The sequence below is a fragment of the Brachycentrus maculatus genome, unplaced genomic scaffold (assembly GCF_059751285.1).
Source record: "Brachycentrus maculatus isolate JH-2025_06_01 unplaced genomic scaffold, ASM5975128v1 h1tg000190l, whole genome shotgun sequence".
NCBI classification, from domain to species: Eukaryota; Metazoa; Arthropoda; class Insecta; order Trichoptera; family Brachycentridae; genus Brachycentrus; species Brachycentrus maculatus.
The window spans coordinates 1,169,283-1,195,545 of record NW_028280941.1 but is presented as its reverse complement, the minus strand read 5'-3'; the positions used below and the strand labels follow the sequence as shown (position 1 = coordinate 1,195,545).

Here is a 26,263-nt window from a genome sequence, read left to right as displayed (position 1 = left end):
ATCGATCGAGATAACACTGCGTTTATATGAAGCAGTGCCCTATGCACCATTGGGGTGCGGTAAGGGATTTATTATTATTATTAAAACTCATGATGCTTTATGTGTGAGTTCACTGGAGCCATCTAAGGTTGGTTTGAGAAAGCTTTTATTTAGCAGGGTCCCTTTACAGCTAAGCCCTGTAAATATCCAGACTTCTATACTCTTTCACTTCATCTACTATGCGAGATGACATAATGTAAAAATTTCTCCAGATTTGTGAACGATCATTTGAACACATTAAAAAAGTTGTTTCTTATAATTGAATGCAATATGGAGACTGCAAAGGTTTTCAAAATGATATTTTGGGTCTTCTATGTTACGTCCGCCATTTGCTGTTACTTGCTTGCAACTATGGTGATGTAGATCCCGTTTTTCCTAGCCACATTCCGTTTTATGCACAACCATTTTTTAAATTCAAAGAGATATATAAAGGAAAACTTCCATTTAAAACATTTCAATCAAAGATATAAAACAAGCTATAAATGTTTCAGTATATTTAAACTTAACTTGCCAATTTATAAAAACAAAAAGTATTTTTTTTAACCTTAACTAAAAACCGCAGCATTTACTTCGTAAAAAAGTTCAGTAATCCCTCAACAATTGCATATTTTAATTGCATTTTGCATAATTTTTATGTATTAGAATTGTATTTCCGCCTCCGGTATTTTGTAGTCCGCCTCCGTAGTGTAATGGTCAGCACGCTCGGCTACCGTTCTGGAGGTCCCGGGTTCGATTCCCAAGGGGGGTAAAATAAATATAAGTGATTTTTTCACTGTGAAATTTATTCAATATTACCATGGACTGGTACCTGAAGCGGAGGGCTGATCACCTTTCCTTCATGTGTAAACGATCAAGATAACACTGCGTTAATATGACACAGTGCCCTATGCACCATTGGGGTGTGGATAAGGGTTTTATTATTATTATTATATAGAATTGTATTTATGCGTTAAATACGAACACGATAATAATTTGTTTAGTAACGCTGATTTCTTTTCAAACATCTCCAAAATCTGTAATGTAGCTGCATAGAAGGAGAAAGTAGTCACAGCATTGGTATTAACAAACATTTTTATGGTAATTTTTTGAGCACTTTTGTTCGAGGGATTGTAAAGCCGCTTGTGCACTACACAGAATTTTACCGTCCGGCAGCCGGGTTTTGAAAAATGAAAGCAACTAAGACAGTTAAGCGTGATCGAATTTACGCGCAAAGTGTTCACGCACCGATCAAGAGTACCGATCCGAAGAAAGATGGACAAAAGCACAAGCCAATCATCCTTTTTATATGCTAACTGACAAGCCGGACAGTAAAATTCCGTGTAGTGCACAAACGCCCTTAGGATGACGAACGCAACGCAGTGTATAAAGCGGACACTTGAACCACCCAATGAGACTATTATATTCTTTGAAAATTTGATTAATTGACAGTCGAATTCGACAGTCACTTTGTGGTAAAATCTATCCATTTTTAATTAAAGTTTTAATTAGTAAATACCAATATTTCTTAAAATCTACTGTGACACATGTTTCGATGCATTCCGCATCATACAGTGTTTGAAAATGGTGCGGAATGCATCGAAACACGTGTCACAGTAGATTTGAAGAAATAGTGGTATTTACTGAGTAAAACAATAATTAAAAATCTTTAAAAATTACTTGGCCGCTGTTAATACTGTGATAAGACATCTGTAATACATCAAAATTGGTATTTTTGCTAAGCTATCGGCGACCTCTTCTGGGAATGTTACCTCGGACAATATGGAAGTGCAATAGCTGAAGTTAATCTCGTTCACCGGGATTCAATCGAGACATGCACAAAGAATAGCAAATAATGGATGGAATTTTAAAACACAGGTGCTATAATTAAGTAGCTAACTTAAAGTAAAATACATTACTTAATTACAATACATACTGTAAAGTATAATATTATAAAAGCGGTTAATATCACTATGCGAATACTGTCAACGCATTAACTCAATAATTAGGAATACATTGTAGAGTGGAAATTCACGGCAGAAAAGAAGACGTTAGTTCTAATTAAGCCGATACTATTTAGTGGGAGAAGTAACTCCGAGAGCGGAGTTCAGAAGGCGGACAACGTTTCTCATCTCCTGGGGCTCGTTTTCTGGAAGAAGAAAAAAAAATTGTGTAAATCAAAGATATCTTAACACATTAGTTACAAAAAGCTGACTAGTCAGCTTTTCGCTGTCAACCATAAAAGACCAAACACAGATTAGTTAAGAGTTTACATATTTTAAAAGTTGTCCAGTTAAAAACAAAAACCAAAACAGAAGCAAAAAAACAAAATGATAAAAAATAAATAAAACAAATCTAACTGTAATAAAAAAAAAATTGGTAATTTAGCAAACAGTTTCTAATGAACTCCAATGCGACGGGATTTGATAATTATGTACTTATAGTTAAGACCTTGACAAAGAGACAAATATTCATATAAAAATATTAAATATGTAATACCTTCTTTTCTGACTTAGAGATGAGGCCGGCGCAAAAGGTAAAAATACCCTTTCCGCCCTTAAGCATCAATCGACCGAATGAGAAGAAATACCTTTCCCGTCCATAGTATGTTAATATATAAAAATATTTCTTACCATTGCTGTTAGTGATGTCTCTCTCGAGTGAGAGTTTCTCCTGTGCCACCTGGTAGATGCCCTCTTCAATTGTTCCCGTACTTACAAACCTGTAGATAGTGACTGGACGCGTCTGACCCATGCGATGACACCTGAAAATAATATTTATATCATAAATTTATTGAACTTTTCTACAATTGCAGAGCTTATGGCTACAGCAAACATGGAACAATCCATAAGATTGTCGGTGAATGTTGCACGTTGACTGAAAACGATGTAAATTTTTATTGCAGGCAATCTATGTCATTGTCTCTGGTATTCTTCATTATTTTGTCTCTGGTGTTTTCAATTATTTTATCTATGGAGGAAGAGCAGCTGTCAAATTATCTTTTCTCTTAGAAAGAAAACATTTATTTACATGCTGCGTTTAATATGTTCATTGATGTTGTGCTGGTTTTGTACAAAATAACAAAAATACAAACCCCAGTTGCATTTTATATTATGTATTAATTTTAAATCAAACACCGATTTTTTTGAGTCTACTAAGTTGTATTTTATTAACAAAAACACATAACAAATTAATATTGTGACGATTGTTTCGCCTTGTTAGGGAATTATCAAACGAATGGACAAATTAAACGCCAAATCAATAAATAAATGTATTTTATATTTCTAAAATATAATCCAGTGCTGTTATCACAAAAGCGTTGACCGTGAAATGTGATTTTAATTTGACCATATCGGATTTTTTACAATATTGAAAATAAAATCAAACTATTATAAAGGCACAAAACAATGATATGATAAAATGAGATTCTGCAGTTTCAAGTTCATCAATGGAAACTGTCAATAACGAAATAAATTTTGTTTCAATTTCTGCTGATAAATAATACCAGGAGCCCATAACGCTCACTTCTTTCAATAACGTCATAAATAAAAAAACTAGATTTTTCAGGAAAACGTATTTAAAGTTTAAAAATATAATACAATTTATTAAAAATAAATATCAAGCCATTTATTGAACTTTTTACTGTGCAACATATCTTTTAGGTTAAACCTGAAGGTTTTTTCTCCATTTGAAAAATAACTACATAGTTTATTTTTAAAAAAATATTAAACAATACCTTTTCTTCAAAATCCAAAAACAACACTTTCTGCCCTATAGTATCTTGGTAAACATTAAGTTAAAAATATGCCTCTTTTGCTGGGATATATACATTTTCTGGGCATTCCGAAAACATGCACAACTGAAAATTGACAATTTTTGATTTATGACGTTCTTGAAAGGAGTGAGCGATAAGACATATCCATTCTTTATCTCACTACGCACATAAGTATTGGTAGATGAATCAACGAGGCTCACCTGTCTTCTGCTTGCTTATCGTTGTAGGGGTTGAAGTCAATGTCATGGATAATGACCGTGTCGGCAGCCGTGAGGTTTATTCCCAATCCACCTGCCTTCGTAGACAGGAGGAAAATGAAGATATCAGACCCCTCGTTATACTGGTCAATGAGGTCCTGCCTGTGTGAAATAATAATAATTTTCAACATACATAAATGGAGAAATTACAATGTTTCAGGCAACACTATTCATTTATATAAGAGATTGAATGTCAAAATTTATTAAATTATGGTGAATCCACTCCCCAGAGAAAGTTGGACTTCAATTGTGGAGGTCCTCACCAAAAAGTTACATTTCCAAAATTGCAAAAAAATCCTTTAAATGCAAATCTGTTCTGTTTACTGTATTCTATCGAAATCTTAATTAAAGTTGCGACAAAACGTGACCAATCCAATCCAGTGTTAAACCAATATGAAATATACAACATTTTGAGTGTGTCCAAATACTTGATCACAAAATCTGGATTATCTCCAACTACAGGAGTTATTTTCATATTATGTTTTTGACATGTCATCAAAGATGAAAAAGAATATGTGATGCTCAATAAAAAGCTTCTTTTCATCTCACCAATAGACGTCTTTAGTGAAATTCTAGTGATTCAAGAATAATGTTTCAAAATTGGTTCATATATACATATACAGTAGAATCGCGATATAAGTAATCGCGATATATCGAAAAATGACGTATATCGAAAAAAAAAACCAAATTTATTCCCTAAAACTAATTTTTCATACAAAAATGCATTTATATAACGAAATCCCGTTATTATGTATAACAAAATCACTTTTGTCCCGTACGAAAAAGTGCCAATACATTTAAGTAAATTTATAACAAATAAAAAATGTTATGATAAAAATATTTCAAAGCCGCGCTGCCGCGGCGCCGCGCGGAAATAAAAAATATTAAGATAAAATTATTCAAGCCGCGCCGCCCATGCGGATGGTTTTATGGCGATTTTTAAAAGTAATTCAATACAATATCCCATCAGCTTGAGTAATTAGTAATTAGAGTCAATGAGTCAGTGAAATGATTTACTTTAGCAATAATAATTCTTTAGTTGTGTCGCCTACTTTCAAAATCCGCTAGATCCAGTTTTATAAGATTTTAAAATAAATACTCTATCGGAATGCCAATTGTGGTTTTTATTGTTCAAAATTTTTAAATACTTGAAAACCCCGCTAAAAAATACTTAAAAACAGCGTTGTATTTCAAATTCCGATATATTCATGAAACTTGCCTTCTGACCCATATCCGTCGAGCGGAGATAGGTCAAAAGTTAAGATGACGTCATTATCGATTTGTGACTCGTGTTTTTTTTTGAGTACTGAAAAACTTTCCAAAAAAATGGGAAAATTCTCTATTTTAAAATATTTTATATAAAGATAGACAAATCTTTGAAACATAAATGTTATCCGGAGAATTTGGATTTTTTTTGTAAAATCGACTTACATGGATCTGGCGGATTTTGAAAGTAGGCGAAGTAGTTATAATCTCTCTTCTTATTTCAATGAAATTATTTCTGTAGGCCATAAAAATTCTCAAGTATATTCTCTCCCATAATCAGTCCACCTGCTTATCTCAATGGTAGACAATAATAATTCTCAAATTACAATCCATCTTTTTATCTCAATGAAATGATTCTGTTGACAATAATAATCCTCAAATTGCATCCGTCTTTTATCTACATCGTAAGGGCATTTGTCCACTACACGGAATAATTTTACCGTCCGTCCGACACGTCAGTTTGCGTTTTAAAACGACGATTTTAGGATCGAATTTACGCGCAACGTGTTCACGCACCGATCAAGAGCTCCGATCCGAAGAAATATGGACAAAAGCACAAGCCAATCCAAGCCAATCGTCATTTTAAAACGCTAACTGACGTGCCGGACAGTAAAATTACACGGAATTTCGGGCAGTGGACAAGCGCCCTAAGTGGGGCGTAGTGTCGGGTAAGACAATCTGCACACTATTGGACTAGCGGAGTAACGTGTTACGACGCACGACATGCACGCATACTTACAAAGCACGCCACACGCGCAAACACAGAAACGTTTGTGTATTTTTACGATTTTATGTTAGGATTTGATTCCCGATTTTTTTACAAATTATTTATTTCCGTCGCTGCAAATGAATGACATTATGAATAACATTTACCAGACCCAACATTACAAAATTGTTTTATTTAAACTTTAAATATGGCCAATAAAAGCAACTAGGAATATTAAATATGACGGACAATTTGGACAAATACGAATTTGTCCGTTTTATACGGATTTTGAAGGAATAAAGAGATCAAACGGAATTTGAAGGATTATAACGGAATTTTAACGGATTTTAGGAAATTTTTAGCGACGGCGAAAAAAAATTCATCGCGTAAATTTTGGAAAAAAAAATTTTTTCGCCGTCTCGTAATTTCGCAATTTCGTAATTTCGCAATCTCAATATCGAAAACTACTCTTTGACGTCTGACAACACTGGCCGTCAGTAGCGCGCAAGCCGTTCTCGTTCTCGGCTTTGGCGGCTACTTGTGATATTATTATTATTATATTTGATGTTATTATTCTCATTTTCAGATGCATATTTACCAGACCCAACATTACAAAATTGTTATATTTCAACTTTAAATATGGCCAGTAAAAGCAACTATGAATATTTACGTTTTTCCTGTTTTAAAATCACATTCTCATATTGTGTACAAAATACATACGAGTATCATCGATTCCCGCGGCACTTTTATCACCGTAAGGTTAATAAGAAAACTAGTGAAAATATGTAGATATTCAGTTCCCTATGGCCCCCTTCTCCTTTGTTTGCAGAACTTGCGATCTTTTTGAAAAGCCGCGCAACATTTTTTGCAACGGCGCGCAACATATACATACTAAGTATGATTTAAAAAAATTCGTTATATGTGGGAATTCGTAATTACGAATTAATATTTTTTGTTCCCTTGGATTTCGTTATATCGCGATTCTACTGTATAGAACTTCCAAGAATTTGAGTAGTGTGGTTGTCAATGATGGGTATAATTGGTGAATGTTACACGTGTGTAAAGTGATCACTTAAACCAGCCTATGACGGTCGTCAGCCCCGTAAATGCCCAGACTTCTGTATTCTTCTTCATCTTTGATGAGATGTCAAAAAACAATATGAAATCATTCAATCGCACCAAAGCATAACAATTCTACAAGTTAGAATTCCTGATAACTTAAAATAATTTACAATGGAAATGCAACATTTTGGTGAGGACCTCAACAATTATTGTTCTCTCGGAAAAGTTAGTGAACTTATAAACGAAAAATCACAAACTCAATTACAATACGTGCTAGACTTTTATGATGCCGATAATTTTTTTTGTACCTCAGCGTGACGGCAGTGGAGCCGTCCAGGCGGAGGTAGTGGTGTCCGCGTATCTTCAGGTACGGCTCCAGGATGTCCAGCATCATGGTGAACTGGCTGAAGATGAGCACGCGGTGGCCCTCGCCTTTGAGCTTGGGCAGCATCTCGTCCAGCTTGGCGAACTTGCCCGAGCGGACTATCAGCTCGTCGGGGACCTTCATGTTCACTATGCTCTGTGGACAAATTACCAAACCGTTCAATACAAAACCCTACAATACAAGCAAAATGCTCAAATGTTATGCAATCCTTATTTGTAATGTATATATCGTAGTCATACAGGAGAAAGTGACCAAGTGTAGTTTTTACAATAACGTGATTATTAACTATTTGACATCTTACTAGCTTAATACTACCCTGAAAAAATCCCAGAGCGATTTTAAACTTGGAAGTATAATATTTTGACTTGTTAAAAATGACTAACTGCATTGATGTTTTTTTTCTTTACAAGCAAAAGTGACCAAGTGGCAGTTGGACATTATTGCTTGTTGTAACAATTTTCAACGCCATGAAGTTAGTTAAAGTTCTGTATGAAACATTTGACATTTAAATGTTTCTAGAGAAACAAAGTGACCAAATTCGAAGTCAAATGGCCAATAGAGGTATATTATTGATGAAAATGTGTAAAAATCAAGAAAAAGTGATCCATTAGTGTACATGAATTAAGATTTGACGATATCGCTCACTCCTTTCAAGAACGTCATAATTCAAAAAACTTGATTTTTAGGAGATTGTTTTAAGTTTACAAATATAATAAAATGTATTTAAAATAAATATCAAGCCACTTATTGAAATTTTACTGAGTAACACATCTTTTTGGGTAAAACCTGATTGTTTTTTCTCCATTTGAAAAATATAAAGTATATTTAAAAAAAAAAATAAAACAAGACCTTTTCTTCAAAATGCAAAAACAACACTTTCTGCCCTGTAGCGGGTAAATATTAAGTTTATCACTCCTGCGCTTCAGTCCAGGGGAATATTATATAAATATTAGAATGTAAATTCACTAATTTTCATCCTACCCCTGGGAATCGAACCCGGGACTTCCAGAACGGTAGCTAAACACGCTAACCATTACACCACGAAGGCGGACATATAGTATATATAGAATAGTGAAAAGATGCTTGATACAAACTGGGAATCAAACCCAGGACATTGTTGAATTAAGTGCTCTTTGCGCCATTCAATGTGGATTAATGACAACTAAGAAGTCTCTTGACATCATATAATACTAAAAAAAATACATAAGAAACTTGGACACTGCTAACGTGTGAGAGTTAAAGTATCTCAGACCCTATTTTTAATTCAATTTTTTAATTGTAAACCAATTAACAAATAATAAACTATAATTATATACATAAGACATGGTCCAGAGAGACAAGGCATTGCCGGCAAGTTAGTTACATCTATCGAGGAGTAAGGAGATAATACATTTTTTGTATAGCTGTCTTCGCTGTAGAAACACATCTAGCGAGCTGTCTTTTGAAACTCCGTTATATTCTCTGAGCATTTTTGGCATGGGGGAAAAGAAGCCAATATTAGTTCTATAAGTCCTACAGCAAATACAGTGTTAGTACCTTGTAGTCGAAGGTGAGCTGGTGGATCTGGAAGTCGGACATGCAGAGCAGGTCCTGCAGGATGTAGACGGGGTTGCTGTCCTTGTAGAAGGAGTCGGCCGCCAGGTAGTCGGCCATGCGCTTCAGCCGGGTCTCGTCGTAGAAGCAGCGCAGCAGCAGCGGGTGGTTGGCGAGCTTCCGCATGTCCATCATCATGGACATGCCGCTGTTCTCGTTTGTAGCCAGAATCTGCGCACAAACATCGGGGGGTTATCAACAGCTAGGAGTGCCACTACTCTCATCCATTGAGCAGCGCTGTTAGGATGCAGGCATCAGAAAGGCGACACTTTTTTAAAACAACAATAAAATAACACTTATTTCATTAATTGATTCGCCAGTCACTTTGTGGTAAAATTTATCCATTTTTAATTAATGTATTACTTAGTAAATACCACTTTTTCTACACGTGTCACAGTAGATTTTAAGAAAAAGTGGTATTTACTAAGTCATACATTAATTTTGAAAAAATAACACTACCCTGATACATATGTCACAAATCTTCAACATATTATAGGGCAAATTTTGGATGCGTTTCATATTTTCTTATTTTATTCAAGTATTATTTTTTCATACAATTTTCACATTTTTCAATGTATGTAGTCAAGTGTGTATGTCAAATAAAAAAAAAACGATTTTTTCACTATATTATTTAGTCAATATTACCCTGGTACCTGAAGCGGAGGGCTAATCACCTTTTCTTCATGTGTCCTTCACGATCATGTTGCCTTCACGATTAAGATAAAATTGCGTTGCTACGATGCAGTGCCCTATGCACCATCGGGTGTGGATAAGGGTTTGAAGAATGGATTTATTTAATCATAAACACAATTACAAATAACAAGTTACAATGATGTTTCCTCATTGAGTTTTCCCGTGCTGAAGGTATATTTTACAAAATTTATTTAAAAATTATAGTGTAAGATTTTTTTTTATGCAATCAAATACGACATGACTAAATGATGCAATCAATTTCAGATCTGCCCACTTTCATAAGCCATAAATAAAAGAAAATAAATAAATAATAATATTTTTGTGTCGGGTTGTGGTCCCGTGGTTAGTGTCGTGGACTCTTAAGTCAGAGTTTCTCAGTTCGAACCCACTCCCACCACAATTTAATACCTATTTCTAATAATGAGCCGCTTAGGCTCACAGAAATAGTATGAGGTTGAAATATTTGTGTAAATAATAAAAACCCAAATATTTCTCTTTCTTATAAAAAAAATGAATATATTTGAAAAGTGGCTGTACCTGCCCGTTGGACGCGGAGAAGGACTGGATGAGCTGCTTGTAGCTGGTCTGCTGGGCGGGCAGCATGGAGCAGCGCACCAGGTGGTCGTGCTTGGTGGGCAGGTCCTTGAGCACGTCCCGCTTGAGCCTCCGCAGCAGGAACGGCTTCATGATCCGCTTGGCCTGCAGGATCTGCGAGCGCTCAAACGCCGGGATGTCCTCATCCTCCTCCTGCTTCTCCGAGGCCTTCTTAGTCGCTTTCTGGAAATAACCATTTGGATAGTGCCTCCAGTGCTTACTTACTTTTTGTTAGGCCATTAAATTTATTACTAGATACCCAATCACCGCCTCTGTGGTGTAATGGTTAGCATGTTTAGCTACCGTCCCGGGTAAAAATAAATATTAATGATTTCCTACTCTAATATTTATTTAACATTATCCTGGACCGGTTGGTCCCTGAAGCGCAGGACCACCTTGCCTTTATGTAGGTAACGGTCAAGATATGGAAGTATAGATGATTGTGGCGCCATCAGTCGAATAACAGCAGTGACATATCGCTCACTCCTTTCAACAACGTCATAAATCAAAAAACTTGATTTTTCAGGAGATCGTTTCAAAAGTTTAAACATATAATAAAATGTATTAAAAATAAATATCAAGCCACTTATTGAACTTTTTATTGTGCAACAGAACTTTTTAGGTAAAACCTGAATATTTTTTCTCCATTTTAAAAATATTTAGTGTATTTAAAAAAATAATTAAACAATACATTTTCTTCCAAAAAAACAACACTTTCTGCCCTGTAGCGGGTAAATATTAAGTTTAAAATATGACGCTTTTGCTGGGATATATGTAGTACATTTTCTGGGCATTCCGAAAACATGCACAACTGAAAATTGAGGTTTGTTGAAAGGAGTGAGCGATATCTTGTCTGATAAATACATAATAATATAAATCTATTACATAATAATAAATTGGAATGATTCATAAATACTCACAACATTCTTTTGGAATAAACTTTTGAGGTCTTCTTGGTTGTTGGCAAATAAATGCGGCATCACAAAACATAACAGGGACATTAATTCTAGGAGATTGTTCTGGAGAGGTGTTCCCGTCAGGAGAATTCTGTGTGCGGCCTACAAACAGAAATAAACATTTTTACCGCCCTAACTTTTACACAAAAAGTAGGTAAAAAAAATTGGATAAAAAAAAAGATTTATTGATAACATCACTTATTTGAAATGCACCAGACAATTTTTTTACTCAATAGACCCATTTTATATCTTTTGGTTTTTAACATAAGATGGTGCTGGATAATTTCTAGTAATAATGTTTTATTGAACATTTTTACAAATATATTTTGTATTGAATGTAATACACCAATCAACATATTCTCAAAATATTCTGCAATGAGGTAGCCAGCGATATTGTCCTTAAAATACTAAACGCACCGTATTCCGTATTTGTATGCCTAGGGCGAGTAGGAACAATTTGACGTATCACAAATGTTTCCGTGGTTACGGGTATAGTTTTTTGTACCCAAACATACAGGATATAGCTTGTTGCGTTCGGGCAATAATATAGTGGACGTATCACGTATGTTTGTATGGATATGGCAGTCAATCCGTAAGACCTCATGCCAAATCTTACCGATGCAGGTCATATTTTGAAATCATCCAATAGCATAAATTGAAATAATGCAATTGATTACTTGTAGTGAGCCTACGAGTTTATTTGTTATCCTAGAACTAGAAATCCATACTACTCACTTTGATACGTATTAAGTTTTCATATCTCTGTGTTGACATATTTTTCAACATGTGAGCCTCGTCAAATACAACGTAGTGCATCGGCGTGACACGGAACATTTTACGCTCTTCCGGAGTGCTGCTAACTAAATTATAGCTGAAAAATAAAAATGTTATTCAAGTAAAAATAACATGAAAAAGAGAAAAAAGATGCCACTAGAATCTGTAATGATTTTTAATAAGCAATTAGCTATGGTTTACATCTACAGATGTAATTCAATTTCATGATAAAAATCTATGATTATATATATTTCAAATTTATTTTTTACTTAGTATACACCATAATTTCTTGAAAGCTATTGTGACATGTGTTTTGATGGATTCTGTATCATTTTCAAATACTGTATGTGAAGCTAAATCTAAATTTTAGGGTTGTGTCCTTGGGATGTTGAAGGTTAATGGGGGGTAGGAGCTGTTTCTTATTTTTATTTTTTAACAGTGGAAACATAGACAAAACAAAACGTAAATAATGGTTTTTAATTAATGTTTTACTTAGTAAATATGTGCCACTTTTTCTTAAAATCTACTGTGAAACGTGTTTCGGTGCATTCCGCATCATTTTCAAACAATTATGGTGTTTGAAAATAATGCGGAATGCATCGAAACACGTATCACAGTAGATTTTAAGAAAAAGTAATATTTACTAAGTAATACATTAATTAAAATGGATAGATTTTATCACAAAGTGACTGCCGAATTAATAAAGTAAATAGTGGTATTTACTAAGTAAAACTCAAATAAAAAATGGATAGATTTTATCACAGACTGCCAAATAAATTAATGAAATTATGTATTTTGATTGAAAATGAGCGGAAATATTCTTGTGTATGTATTTTATATCATGAATATTTACATATATATTTTTAACAATAAATTAGTTATTATTTTTTGATATCTCATCAAACATTACACATGTGTGTAAAGTGATCACTTAAACCAGCCTATGACGGTCGTCAGCCCCATAAATGCCCAGGCTTTCATATTCTTTGTCATCTTTGATGAGATGTCAAAAAATAATATGAAAATAGCTCCTGTAATTGGAGAAAATCCAGATTTTGTGAACAAGTATTCAAGGACACACTCAAAATGTTGTAAACAAATTAGTTGTTTGTTTTTATTTTAAACATATTTTATTATTTTATTTTAGTTTGAACAATAAATTGAATGGAAATAAACACTTACGTAGTAAGTACGACATCTATTTCACTGAGCCCCCCTCTAGCCCAGTCCACTCGCAGAGACCTTCTCTCATCCTGGTTACCATAGTATACGCTCACCCTTAATGAAGGACACCAGCGCGCAAACTCTTGGTTCCAATTATCTATGATAAAATAAATATGTAAGTCAATATACGACCAACCACTTAAACGAAAATAACCATGAAATTCATCTCTCAAATAAACCAATTCCATTACATATTGAGAGCAAAGCTAGAAAAATTATTATATCCGAGCAATTAGAAATCAACCTGTTAACCGGGCGGTCCGCTGTCCAATTACGCAACTTGTAACGGGCGCGAATACTGATTCACTCCGCATCTTAAATTCATGTCGAGACATGTATGGGCAGAATGGTGAACATTACACAAATGTATAAAGCGAGCAGAGTTATCACTTAAACCAGGCAAATACCAGGTCGTAAGCCCTGGGAACTCAGACTTCAACTTCTTTCATATATTTAAAAAAAAAAAAAACTATAGACGTTTCATCTCAAGTTGGGTCACCTATAACATTGACATATCGGTCACTCCTTTCAAGAACGTCATAAATCAAAAATCGACAATTATCAGTTGTGCGTGTTTTCGGAATGCCCAATATATGTACTATATCCCAGTAAAAGAGGCATATTTTTAACTTAATATTTACCCGTTACAGGGCAGAAAGTGTTGTTTTTGCATTTTGAAGAATAGGTATTGTTTAATTATTTTTTTAAATATAATAAATATTTTTCATATGGAGAAACAGCCTTCAGGTTTTACCTAAAAAGATCTGTTGCACAGTAAAAAGTTCAATGACTTGGTATTTATTTTTAAAATAGTTTTATATTTTTAAATTTTAAAAACGTTCTCCTGAAAAATCAAGTTTTTTGATTTATGACATTCTTGAAAGGAGTGAGCGATATCCGTAGGGTGAATAATCCCATTTCTGATAAAAAAAATTGTTAGTAAATCATACAAGATGTTTGTTTTATCAATCTCGATCTGCACATAATGTTGCATAGAGAACTGCATTGGATTAACACGGTGTTCACTTGATCATTGAAGGCATGGTGCTCCATATGATTGGATCTAGGAGTGGAATTTGATAGGAAATAGGATCAGGATGATCTGATTGACTCTGGCCAAAATCTGTACCCAACGGATTCTCCAGATCTTTGGACACGTTGCGTGTGGCAACAAGGATAGCCTGGAACGACTAGTTGTGATCGGTAGCCTGGAGGGAAAGAGAGGGAGAGGAAGATCCCCCCCACGATGGACCGATCAAATTAAGGCAGCAGCAGGCACCTCAGGCAGCGCAGTCAAGGGATAACTGGAGAAAAGTCATTGCTTCTGCAAGGGTCACAACCCTCAGCAATGAGGAATAAGACGGAGAAGAAGAGGATCAGGATAGAGTAGAAATAATAGGTAGGAAAGGTATGGGTACATATTAGTAGTTGTACAAGCTATGGATACAGTTCCAAAACTAATGCATGCGTGCATACCTAATGTGGATGAGGGCACGACAATGAGGTGGGTTCCCTGGACCTGCTTGGTTTCCTTGAGGTGCGCCAGGAAGGCGATGACCTGCACCGTCTTGCCCAGCCCCATCTCGTCCGCCAGGATGCCGTTTACCTTCTGCGCGTGGAGCACGGCCAGCCAGTTCAGGCCCACCAGCTGGTACGCGGCCAGCTTCAGACTGGAAACATTCAAACCAATCCAAACATTAATTTGGAAATGCCATAAGGTGAAACAATTGTCACAAAATGCCATAAGAAGGTGAAACAATTGTCCCAAAATGCCATAACAAGGTGAAACAATTGCCACAAAATGCCATAACAAGGTGAAACAACTGTCACAATATTTATTTTGATGTATTTTTTAACAATAAAATACAATTTAGTAGATTTAAAAAATCAGTGTTTAATTTTAACATTTAATATATAAATTAAATTAAACGCCAAATCTATAAATAAGGATACTGACACACTTGCGGTACCGAGACAGTCTTATATGCATAATTATATTATTTAAATTTTATTTACGGCTTATGCCTTTAATAAAATTAATAAAGATATATACAAGAACAATTAAAAATACACTAATAAAAATTATTCCTAATAGTTATCATCACTATCATACAATAGATTTAATACAATACAAAATATTTTTAAAACAATTAATAATTGCATAAATGATACTAGAAAGAAATCTGGAAATTTTGGATTTTGAATTCTCTTAGATAAGCGGACATAACCGCGTGTTCTGAACAACACGGATTCGTAAATGGAAGGTCAACACTATCCAAACATGTCCCTTACCATATCACGTAACATATATAATAAGACAACATACTTAGGTTCAAGAATGTCCGGTTGCTTTTTGACTCCCGCTCCTGCCGCAACAGCCGTCTCCAGCTGGGTGGCGAGACTTGTGCACTTCTTCATCAGCTTCTGGATGTTGTTTCTGGTGACCAGCAACTCCTGGGTGGCGTTCAAGATGTCCGTGTTCAGATGTTTGTTCTCTTTGAACTTCTCCACCTAGGAGTGAATTGAAAATAAATATTTTGGTGTACAAACTTTACATAGTTTTCTATATTTAGAGTAAAAACAGATAGTGGTAAAGAAAGACAGAGATAAATTAAATTGTAAAATAATGCAGTCGAAAATATCACAATTTTTATTGTATGTCCGCCTCCGTAGTATAATGGTCAGCATGATCGGCTACCGTTCTGGAGGTCCCAGGTTCCATTCCCAGAGGGGGGGGGTCAAATAAATATAAGTGATTTTTTTCACTTTAATATTTATTCAATACTACCCTGGGCTGGTACTTGAAACGGAGGGCTGATCACCTTTCCTTCATGTGTTAACGAAAAAGATAACACTGCGTTTATATGATGCAGTGTCCTATGCACCATTGGGGTGTGAGTAAGGATTTAAAAAAAAACTCGATTTTGCACCATCATATTGGGTCTGTTTGTTAAGATATTTTTGTACTACAAAGTTACATATTTTGGATCGGTTTTTCGGAAGATTCTTGCACTAACAAGTTGTATATTTTGGAGATCATCCTTTTACAATATGTGTAAAATATAAAGAACATACCAAGTCTACCCACGCCTTGAAGGGTCTAATGGACATAATAACTTCGGCCTTTTTCTTGGAGCATCCTTGCAACTGCTGGAGTTCTCCTTCCTTGGCGGTGTTCAAAAACTCAAATACTTTCTTCTTATCTCCCAATAAATCATTTGTTATCTCAGTTTCCGAGTCATCGTCACTGAAAATCATAAAACTATTGTAAAGACACTGTAGCAATATTTAAAAATTATTATTAAGTACTTTTACTTATTTATCGGAACGGATAATACGCTGAACTACCTTACCTAAAACACTCTTTTATATGATATCGAAATAACAAAATGCAAAAAAAAGAGAAAAAAAACTATACCTAACAGTAATTTGGCATTTGCTACATATGTATCTCGCATGTACTTACTACTCGGAACTAAGTACAGAGAGATATGTGGAAGGGGGCAAGAATAGATTCCCAGGAGGGGTAAAATAAATATAAGTGTTTTTTCACTCTAATATTTATTCAATATTACCCTGGACTGGTACCTGAAGCGCATGATTGATCACCTTGCCTTCATAAAATAAACAATGAAATGAACATTGTATCAATTTAATGCAGTGCCCTATACACCACTGGGTGTAGATAAGGGTCAGTAGTAGTAGTAGTAGTAGTTATTTATGCATGTTTTTAAACATTATTAATTGTTATCCACTTGCTCCACAGAATAAAGAATCTTTTGAACTATACTTTAGCCTTACATCATTATCTAATTTCTCTGTTCATAATATTTGTTGATACTTAAGGATTTTCTATACATCTAACGATAATAGCAGCATTTACTATAATTTTTATCCTTCTCCTAATTTCATGTTTCACATTTACGCAATTCGTGTTGGGATGCATGCAGTATTCCGTTAAGTGCTGCCAACATAAGGTCATTTTACAAAATAGATTTTAAAATTAATCCAATTGGACTAACCTGTCAAACACCCTATCGTCTTTTCCGCGGGAATCAAAGTCGCTGTCGGAGCCGGCGTCGCTGCCTCTTCGCTTGGACGGCTTTTTCTTGACATTGGTGTATCGGATGGCGGCGTTTATCCTGTTGTTGATCTGCGCATTGGTGTTCCTGATAATGTTGATGTACTCGTTCTGGAAGTTGAGGTTGTTGTGATTGTTCACACTCTTGCTGATCTCCGCCTCCTCGGGATCCATGGAGAGGAGTTCATCGCGGGCTCGCTCCTCATTCCAGTTGTGTTTTATCAGGATTGATTTCACTATCTAAAAAAAAACACATTTTAAATGACTTCGGAATACAGTTATTTTTCAAATGACATCGGAATAAGTTTTTTTTTTTCCTTGGGGGTCACGGGATCTTGCATCCCTTATGTCACCGCGACCATGTGAGGTCTATTGTGACTTTATGTATCGGAATAAGTTACTTTAGTTTTAAGTCATTGTCTTATGTATAAGTTTTGTAAATACTATTTTCTCTCTTTACTTTTTTTTTTTAATTACCTAACATCCAAGTGACTCTGAAATCTAGCTACGGCTTACGCAACACCGCTTATCATGACCCTACTCAGGCTTTAACTTTTTAAGTTTCATAGCCTATGCCTACTCGTGAGTGGATTTACTCTTTATGTTTAAAGTTACTATAATTTCATGTAATTCATGCTGTATTTTTTCTTTTTGAATAGGCATAGGGATCCTGAGGGGTGAGGACAAAGTGTCGGCCTTTGTCCATACATCATCCCCCCTCATTAATCTGCATAGAGTTTTTATTCCTTAAGAATAAATTAAAATTATTCCTTTAGCTGACAAAGAGTCCCCCAGGACTTTATAACCGCTGCGGGTGGATGGTGGGTTTAGAAAAAAAAGTATACCCATAATAGCTTGGGTAATACGTGCCAGCAAAATGGCGCGCTAAGCGTAGTATATTTTACACATATATAAATGACAATGTAATATTCCGTATAGAAATACTCTGTCCTTTTTGCACTTTTTTGACATACTTCCTTACACTAATGACTGCTATTTTTGTACGCAGTGTTTAATTATCGCAATTTTATATATAAATATTCATGAGTTTAAAATAACAAAACAGTATCAGCCACCTTCTTTCATATAAAAGAGGAACGATAGATGTTTGCCATGCTCCAGCCCAAGAAGACCGAGAAGAGGGCCCCATAATACGGCGGCTCCACTTTTCCCCTTCAGACTCACCATATTGACAATGTTTTTCTTTAATATATTTTTTTTATCTATCATTATCATTTTCATATCATAATCCACATTTTATAAGCTCCCTTGAGGTAGTATTTTACGAAAATGACGCTATATTAATTATACAAAATTATTATTATTATTCATATCGATTTCAGACAACTATAATATTGACATCTTATCTAAAGGGTGAATAATCCAGTGTCTAATGTAATAATAATAATATTATTAAACCATATCTGCTCCCTATTTGGAGCATGTGGAGTCCACAAACTGTCTCCAGGCTTTTCTGTCAGCCGCCAGATGCCTTCCATCCTTCCAAGTTAGGTCCGCGTCTCGAAGTTCAGACGAAAACTGATGCCTTGTAAAAGAGGCAAGCTTGATGGCGGCTTTCGGGGGCATGCGAAGTACATGGCCAAGCCAATTGAATCGCCTTTTCTTGATGAGAGTTGTGACTAAGATTTGCTGCGTCCTATGCCTTATCTCTTCATTCCTAACAAAGTTAAACTGCTGCATGCCTAAAATTCTTCGCAGACACCTATTCTCAAAGTTAAGTGCACGGCTGCTCTGGGCCTTAAAAAGGTGCCATGTTTCACAGCCGTATAATATTAATAATATCAATATTGTAAATTACCATAGAACTGATATCGGGGAACATGAGGATCATGTTTTGCATCCGCCGGTCCTGCACGGGTTTGTCTATCGTCACGGCCACGGCGGGGATCTTCTTCACCGGAGAAGTCTCATTCTCTGACTCCGAGTCCATGAGACGGATCCTCTTGTACGTGGTCGGCCCGCGCACCTGCGCCGCGCCCGCAGACGATGATGCTACAAAAATACCTAATGATGAACCCACGCAAAGATTTTCTGATGTTTATTTTATTTGAAGAAAAAAAGGTTTGGCAAAATTTTTTCAAATAAAAAAAATTATTGCAACAATGTAAGGCTTAGTATTTATTAAATTATACAATTTTCTTTAACCCCAGGTAACATTTGAAGTAATCGTTTATTTTTAAAAAAAAAACATTTTTGTATTGAAAACAAAAAATCTTCGAAATAAAATCGCTTTGAAAAGAAGAATTATTGAAAAGTTAGGAGTTAAAAAAAATAAAAAAAATTTTTTTTCAATATATATTGTAAAAAACAAAACAATAATCCAATAATGTACCGTAGAACGGGGCTACTTGAACTTTGATGTGTTACTTGAGCCCAGTACAAAAAAAATTAGATCTGTATTTGGTCTACAATAATGAACGTATCGACATGATTCATTGTTTCCCTGACAGGTGACACTTATTGTCACCATACGCTCATTATTGTAGACCAAATACAGATTTCAATCATTGCTTTATACTGGGCTCAACTAACACATCAATGTTCAATGTTCTACGGTATTCTAAAGAAAATTGGGCAAGATCTAACATCCAGCTGAAGAAATTAATCGACGTTTCTAAAAAGTATATTTGATATTTTTTAAATGAACAATATCGTATCTCGATCAATGAACAATCTTGTCAGATTGAATGACTATACGCAGACATTATGTTTGCTATACTCATAGGTGAAAAAATGGACATAACCAATTTGCAAAAATTTAAAATAAACTGTTTTTTTTTGGTGCAAACCTTTCAGAAAGTTAAAGACCAGTCCCGGACAAATTGCAATGAGTTTATTTTCAAATATTTTTTTAAAAAATATGATTAAAAAAATTATACAATTTAATATAATTTGTACTTAATACAATCTTATAATTTTAGTTCCGCTGAAACTCTCCGAAAAAGAGACTGAGCTCTTGTGCTTGGAGAGGGACATTTTAATTTTATTAGTGACATGTACATTTAAAAAATTATTACAGGGGAACATGGGAACTGCCCTGTAGCGGGTATATATTAAGTTAAAAATATACCGCTTAGGCTGGGATGTAGTACATTTTCTGGGCATTCCGAAAACATGCACAACTGAAATATGACGATTTTTGATATATGACGTTGTTGAAAGGAGTGAGCGATATGTTTATGAGGTGCGAGAGAGTTATCTTGTTTTTTATTGTACAGTCTACATATGTTTATAGTGATCGTTAAGTTTCTTTTTTAGAGTTTTTGTGCTTTTATATTTTTAATTTCTAAAGGAAGGCTGTTGAAATTGTTTATTCCTAAGTATATGTAATTTTGTTGGTACTGTTTTGTGTTGCATTTGGGTAATTTGTTTTTAATTAATTTAATTTAATTTTTAATTGTTTTTATATCTTTGGGATATAAATATTTTGCTTTATTCAATAGATGGCCTTGAGTTACAAATATGAATTTACTTTACGACTTCTTATAAATTCGCGATAACACAAGTCCTTAATGCTTGGGTCAAATTTATGCGGGATCAGCTCGGCTGTCCAAACTTAAAACACAGTAAGGGGCATTTTTTTGTAGTACGTTTTTTTTGCATTTTTGGGCTAAGCAGAATCAACTTCGTCCAAAAATGCAAAAAAAACATACTCCAAAAAAAAGTCCCTTACTGTGTTTTGAGTTTGGACAGCCGAGCTGTTAAGGTGTCAATAATTACAAGCAAGCACAAGTACGGGTATGCAACTACTGCTTTTTTATTTTTCCTAGCATTTCTTCTTCATTTTCTTTCCCATAAAGCAGTAATGTCTTTTGACCCTGAACTCCTCCACGTTTGTCATATCTAATATGTTCCATTCCTAAATTCAAGAATTTAGAGCGCTCACTTGATATCTTGCTTTCATAGATAAAATGAAAACAAAACACCGCGTGAAACAGGCGCAGTGCCCTATGCACCATTTGGATGGCGAAAGAAGTTAAGAAGGAGAAAAAGATAAAATAATTTATGACCACACTATTTAGATACCATTTCTTAATCTTCTTCAATTACATATGTACATTTATCATCTACATATTTTTATTAAATACTCCTGGTTTTTATCATGTTTTATTGTAGACTACACCAAGAATTCGCAAAATTGGAGAAAAAATACAAATACACCAATTGAGTGAAGAATGAACTCCATGAATTGACACTAAAACAATACATCATAACCATGAATTTTCCCACATTCAAGTGTAAATCTCAGTAATTTTGTTTCTTTAATTTAATAAAGAATTCAAACCACAATATTTTTAAGGATTTACACAAAAATATAACGATTTACAGTTATATCAAGCAAAAATATTTTCAACCAACGATGTAATGACAGGAGAGATTGCTGTTCGAATGCCCTCAATCATACTATAAATGCAGAAAATAAATCAATATAAAAAGCATTCAAAACTGAAAAAGAAAATAATATTTAATATGATGATTTCAATACCGGCAAGAGTATTCCACATGCCTGCGACAACTTGCACAAGCGAACGTGAATAACGAGATCGCGAACAGACTGGTCGAGCAATCAGCTGAGATCCCTCCGTATTTATCTCTACGAGTATAAAACGATATTATATAGTACGGCAGTTACTAATGTCAAAAACACGTGTTTAACAAAAACCTTTCGAATACTATTTAGATTATGGCCAACAACTTACAAGCAGAAGTGTTGGATAATCCATTTATTCCCGAAGTTCCGTTGTTAGCGGCGGCCAAACTAGGAGCCTTCTGAAAACGGTATTGTCTTAGATTGTTCAGTAAACTCGGGCTAGACGGGGAATTGGACATCGCTGAATAATAAATTATAAGGAACACTTTGGTACACCAATTTAGAATTGTTTTAGGATATCACAGTCACGTAAAACCGAAACGAGAAAAACGCCGTCTCGCGAAACAGATCACGAAAACAAAAATTAAAGTGAAATGCCATAGATAATTTTGACCGGAAAAGTAGAAAAGGAATATAATCTTTTTTCATCTACTATGTCAATATACGAACGCAAAAGTAGGTACTTATTTATGTAAAAATACGTACCTAACTAAAAAGGCCAAGTACTAAACTAGTATACGTATTACTAATATAAAACGTATTTTTGGATGCATTATTCGATGCTTTGATTTTAAACTTCAAAATTAATTTAAACGGTTAAGTTGCAAAATGAATTTAAAAAAATTTACCCCAATTCACACCAAAAATGCACCGCATCGATTCGACGGGGTGTTCACTTGATCGTTAGCTATATGAAAGCCAAGTAATCAATCCTGCGCTCCAGATTTGAAAGGAGGGGAGTAATCTATATCATATGGGACACATATCCTCAAATTACATAAGCTGATGAGCTTAGGGCGAAGGCATTGCTGCTGTATTCTCATTTGGTAGCGTTATTTTCTTCCAAATAGAATGAATAGAATCATTCTGATTGTCTCAGGCATTTTATTGTAATGTCACAACATTGTCACTATCATTTTATAATACTTAAAATTTCTTAAGAGATTATTTAACTAAATGTCTCCAGTCTATCACTTTGTGCTCCTACATTTAGGTAGGTAATATTTAAAAAAATCTACATACAGTCAAAACTTCCATTTTGCCAAGTTGTAAAATTACAGTAAAAAAGTTTACCATATAAAAATTTCTTATTCAGGATGTATATAATTATATTATTACAGGGCTCGGGTATCGGTAATAATAACTCGGATTAGGACAGTACAAGGACAAGTGTGTACAGACCCCTTTGTCTAGCTTTCATAAGGGTTGAGTGTAATAATAATATAAACATTCCCTGCTTACACCCTTGCCCTGCCTTTAGTGGGCGCTTGGGGTCATAGGTTCAAGTTCAAGTAGTTGGAATTATTGCACCATAACAATATTATCAAAAAAAAATCCGTACATCTATCTGTTTGTTGTGAAAATATTCTAAGATGCTGCACTCCATGATTGCTTTTTTTATCTCAAATTTTTTTTCTATTAGTAAACTGAATACTAACAATCAAAATGTGTGTGGAAGGTTTGTAATTATGCATCTAGATTTCACAATTTTCTCAAATAATAATGTTCAGGGCATGTAAATACGAAATTACCATTGGAGAAAACAAATTTTCAATTAAAAAATCCATAAAATATATATATGCATTTCCTATATAGAAGACAAAATATTAACAAAAAAAAATTTAATTTCACAAAAAAGATGTTCATTCTATAGCAGTTCATGTTGATTTTACAAAATAAACAGCGCTGTGTCTATAAATAATCTTCCACAACTATTAACGAACCAATGGTATGATCCTCTTCCACAACCTGATCACCTAAAAATGACAAAAAAAGCATACATACAAGTAAAACACAAATGGAATTTTTGTTTTAAACATAACAAAAAGTATTTATGTAATATTTTTTGTAATGCTATTTTTATTGTAAATTCATAATAATCTGTTTAATAAATTAAACTTCTTTTTCAAGAGAAAACTTTGAATAATACATTATTTATTTACAAACATCGTGTTTAAGAGTCTACGATTCAATTAAGTTGAAACAATACATTTCAAATTTACATAAATGTACATTCATACATATCCAATACATAGTTTTAATATATTTTTTTTGTAAATAAAGCGAGATATAATGGGTTACTCTTCCTTCTTTTCTTCTTTGCTTTTTTTCCACATTTCTTCAAAATCATCTCGGAGGCCATCGTGCTGTATATTAAAATCAATATTTTTTGACGACTGAGGTGGTCTTTTGTCCAACTGGCTCTCATCCCACGCAAAGTCAAACGGATACTGCTGCGGTAAGTTAGAAGGTAAACCTTCTTCGCTCTCTTCCCGCAGTTGGTCTATCTGGCGAGCTGATGGTCCTTTGCAGTGTAGGCGTTCTCGGATGTCCAACTCGCGCCCCTGTAATCCCGTTATCGTTTCAAACAGCTCCTCGGCTGACTTCACTCCGGCAACACCCCTTTTCTTAAAGAATGACGATATGTTGCCGCAATCCCTTAAGAGGAATTGTAGGCCGCTAGGATGATCGGGTTCTATAGATTGAGAAACGTCTATAAACCAGCAATGGTCATTGTGCCATAGAATATTGTACTCCGACAAGTCCGCGTGAACCAACCGCCCTTTGTTGTATAGCGTATCCATAAAATGTACGACTTGGCGGTAGGCGGATCGCCACTGCGAAGAACTCAGAGTCGCTTCCCTGATTTGAGGTGCCGGCCTGTGATTTTCACCAATGAACGACATTACCAGAATATGTTTCTTCAGACAAATCATCTCGGGGCACTTCAAGCCGAGTTTCTGAATCCTCATCATGTTGTGCATCTCCTTTTCGGCCCACATGTTGATAACTTTTCTGTGATTAAGTTTGGAGAACCGCTGCTTAAATCTATAATCATCTTTAATGTATTTCTCCCTAGTTTTGAACTCGTTGAGTGTAGTTTTGAAAATTTTAATAGCGCATTCTTTAGGAAGGACCATAGCGGTGTACGAAGGATCACTATCCCCGTGTACTACGACGGACTCCTTTCCGGTAGCGATGACTCCATTCACTGTTTCCAGCATTCCGTTGTTTACAAGTTTATAGAGCAGGAGACGCGTCGGTTCGTCCACTCCCAGAACGGCGGTAGCTTGACTCTCCTTCCTGTCGAGCATCTTATTTCTTTTAGTGCGCTGAGCCCTCGAGTGCGCCTTGAGACCGTTGAACACCCTGTTGGAGAGCTGCATGTCGAAGGACCCGGCGTCACCGGTCTGGAACTCTGGAGGGAACTCCATCACCTTGCTGGCGTTTCTCCTGCCGGAGATAGTCTTGTCATGTTTCGTAACAACCTTGCCGTCCTCCATCTTATAACCGCAGGACGGAATGCTGGCGTACTCCTTCTCATTCGATTCGAAATGGTCCCATTCTTCCCTTTGATCAGTTTCTTCCTCGGGCTCCTGGAGTAATTGGTCAGGAAACAGTTCATATTTGTATAAACCATTCCTTTTCATCTCGTTGATTTTGATTTGTTCGGAGTATTCTTGATCGAATTGGGCTTGCAAAAGTTGAGCAATGGTCAAATCTGAATCGCAGAATTCCGGGAGTGGTTCTTGAACACCATCTGACAATAATTCTGGGGGTATGTCACCATCGTTTGACACGTGATTATTGGCCACAACACGGGCATACAGAACATTTTCTCTGATGTGAGTTTTTACAACTTCTTCGGCCATTTTTGTTTACTTTTTTATAGTACGTAATTTAATTTTGAAAGTTATTACGATTAGTTATTCGCCTCTCACGAAATATATATTATCACGAAAAATATTCGTTATATAAATACGGAACGAAATTATAGACTTCAACTTTGACAGCTACAAATACAAGTAGAGACAAGTCGACAAATGCCAAGTGCAGCGTGGTTCTGTTGGCAACACTGTTTTGGTTTATTTAAGCCTTATTGCATACGTATTTATAAAACTCTAATATATCAATATTTTCTTTATCCTATTCATTTGAACAAATATTAATAAACAAAAAAAAAACAACTTAGTTCCAAATAAAGCATTTGAAATGTCACGTAGTCCCGAATTCATATTATTTTGTTTTGTGTATTCGGAAATCTGACGTGTACACCAAATATTGCACAATATTGTGCAAGAAAAGCTATAGAATAAATGGATGGAAATTGTTTAGCCTGCTAATACACGCATGTTATCCGCCGGCATTTTACTCTTACGGAATTCCGAATAAATGAATCCCACAAGAAACTACTTACCTACTTACAAAGCACAGGATAGTTTTTTCAAGAAATGTTTTCTTCATTCAGAATTTTATATGTGATTCATGT

General features: G+C 35.0%; 2 protein-coding genes across 3 annotated transcripts; both read right to left on the bottom strand.

Moving 5' to 3' along the window:
• Positions 1-1,880: 1,880 nt before the first annotated feature.
• Positions 1,881-22,396, bottom strand: Etl1 (SWI/SNF-related, matrix-associated actin-dependent regulator of chromatin, subfamily a, containing DEAD/H box 1). Of its 2 annotated transcripts, XM_088262869.1 has the most exons (16): positions 22,103-22,235; positions 21,889-21,996; positions 19,201-19,394; positions 17,323-17,621; positions 16,376-16,547; positions 15,627-15,811; positions 14,777-14,970; positions 13,259-13,397; positions 12,038-12,173; positions 11,267-11,404; positions 10,290-10,529; positions 9,003-9,230; positions 7,390-7,601; positions 3,991-4,149; positions 2,649-2,779; positions 1,881-2,164 (listed from the first exon to the last, which is right to left on the bottom strand). In XM_088262869.1, the coding sequence occupies exons 2-16, from the start codon at positions 21,905-21,907 to the stop codon at positions 2,088-2,090; spliced, it is 2,523 nt and encodes an 840-aa protein (XP_088118995.1). In that variant the 5' UTR covers positions 21,908-21,996; positions 22,103-22,235; the 3' UTR covers positions 1,881-2,087. The 2 variants fall into 2 exon arrangements, with proteins under 2 accessions (XP_088118995.1, XP_088118994.1); XM_088262868.1 differs by lacking the exon at positions 21,889-21,996 and having other exon boundaries at positions 22,103-22,396.
• Positions 22,397-23,797: 1,401 nt separating this feature from the next.
• LOC148307759 (serine/threonine-protein kinase RIO3-like) lies at positions 23,798-25,801 on the bottom strand. The gene has a single exon (XM_088262833.1). It carries the CDS (start codon positions 25,644-25,646, stop codon positions 24,072-24,074), a length of 1,575 nt encoding a protein of 524 aa, XP_088118959.1. The 5' UTR covers positions 25,647-25,801; the 3' UTR covers positions 23,798-24,071.
• Positions 25,802-26,263: the final 462 nt, after the last annotated feature.

What these genes read in the sequence shown, in the direction of transcription:
- Etl1 (XM_088262868.1), bottom strand. Translation starts at nt 22,232, where the DNA reads ATGTCCAATTCCCCGTCTAGCCCGAGTTTACTGAACAATCTAAGACAA. An exon ending in TCAAGGCGTGGGTAGACTTG is followed by an intron (nt 15,812 to 16,375) that starts GTATGTTCTTTA and finishes ATTCACTCCTAG; the next exon opens with GTGGAGAAGTTCAAAGAGAA. An exon ending in AGCTCACCTTCGACTACAAG is followed by an intron (nt 7,602 to 9,002) that starts GTACTAACACTG and finishes ATTTGTCCACAG; the next exon opens with AGCATAGTGAACATGAAGGT.
- LOC148307759 (XM_088262833.1), bottom strand. Translation starts at nt 25,646, where the DNA reads ATGGCCGAAGAAGTTGTAAAAACTCACATCAGAGAAAATGTTCTGTAT.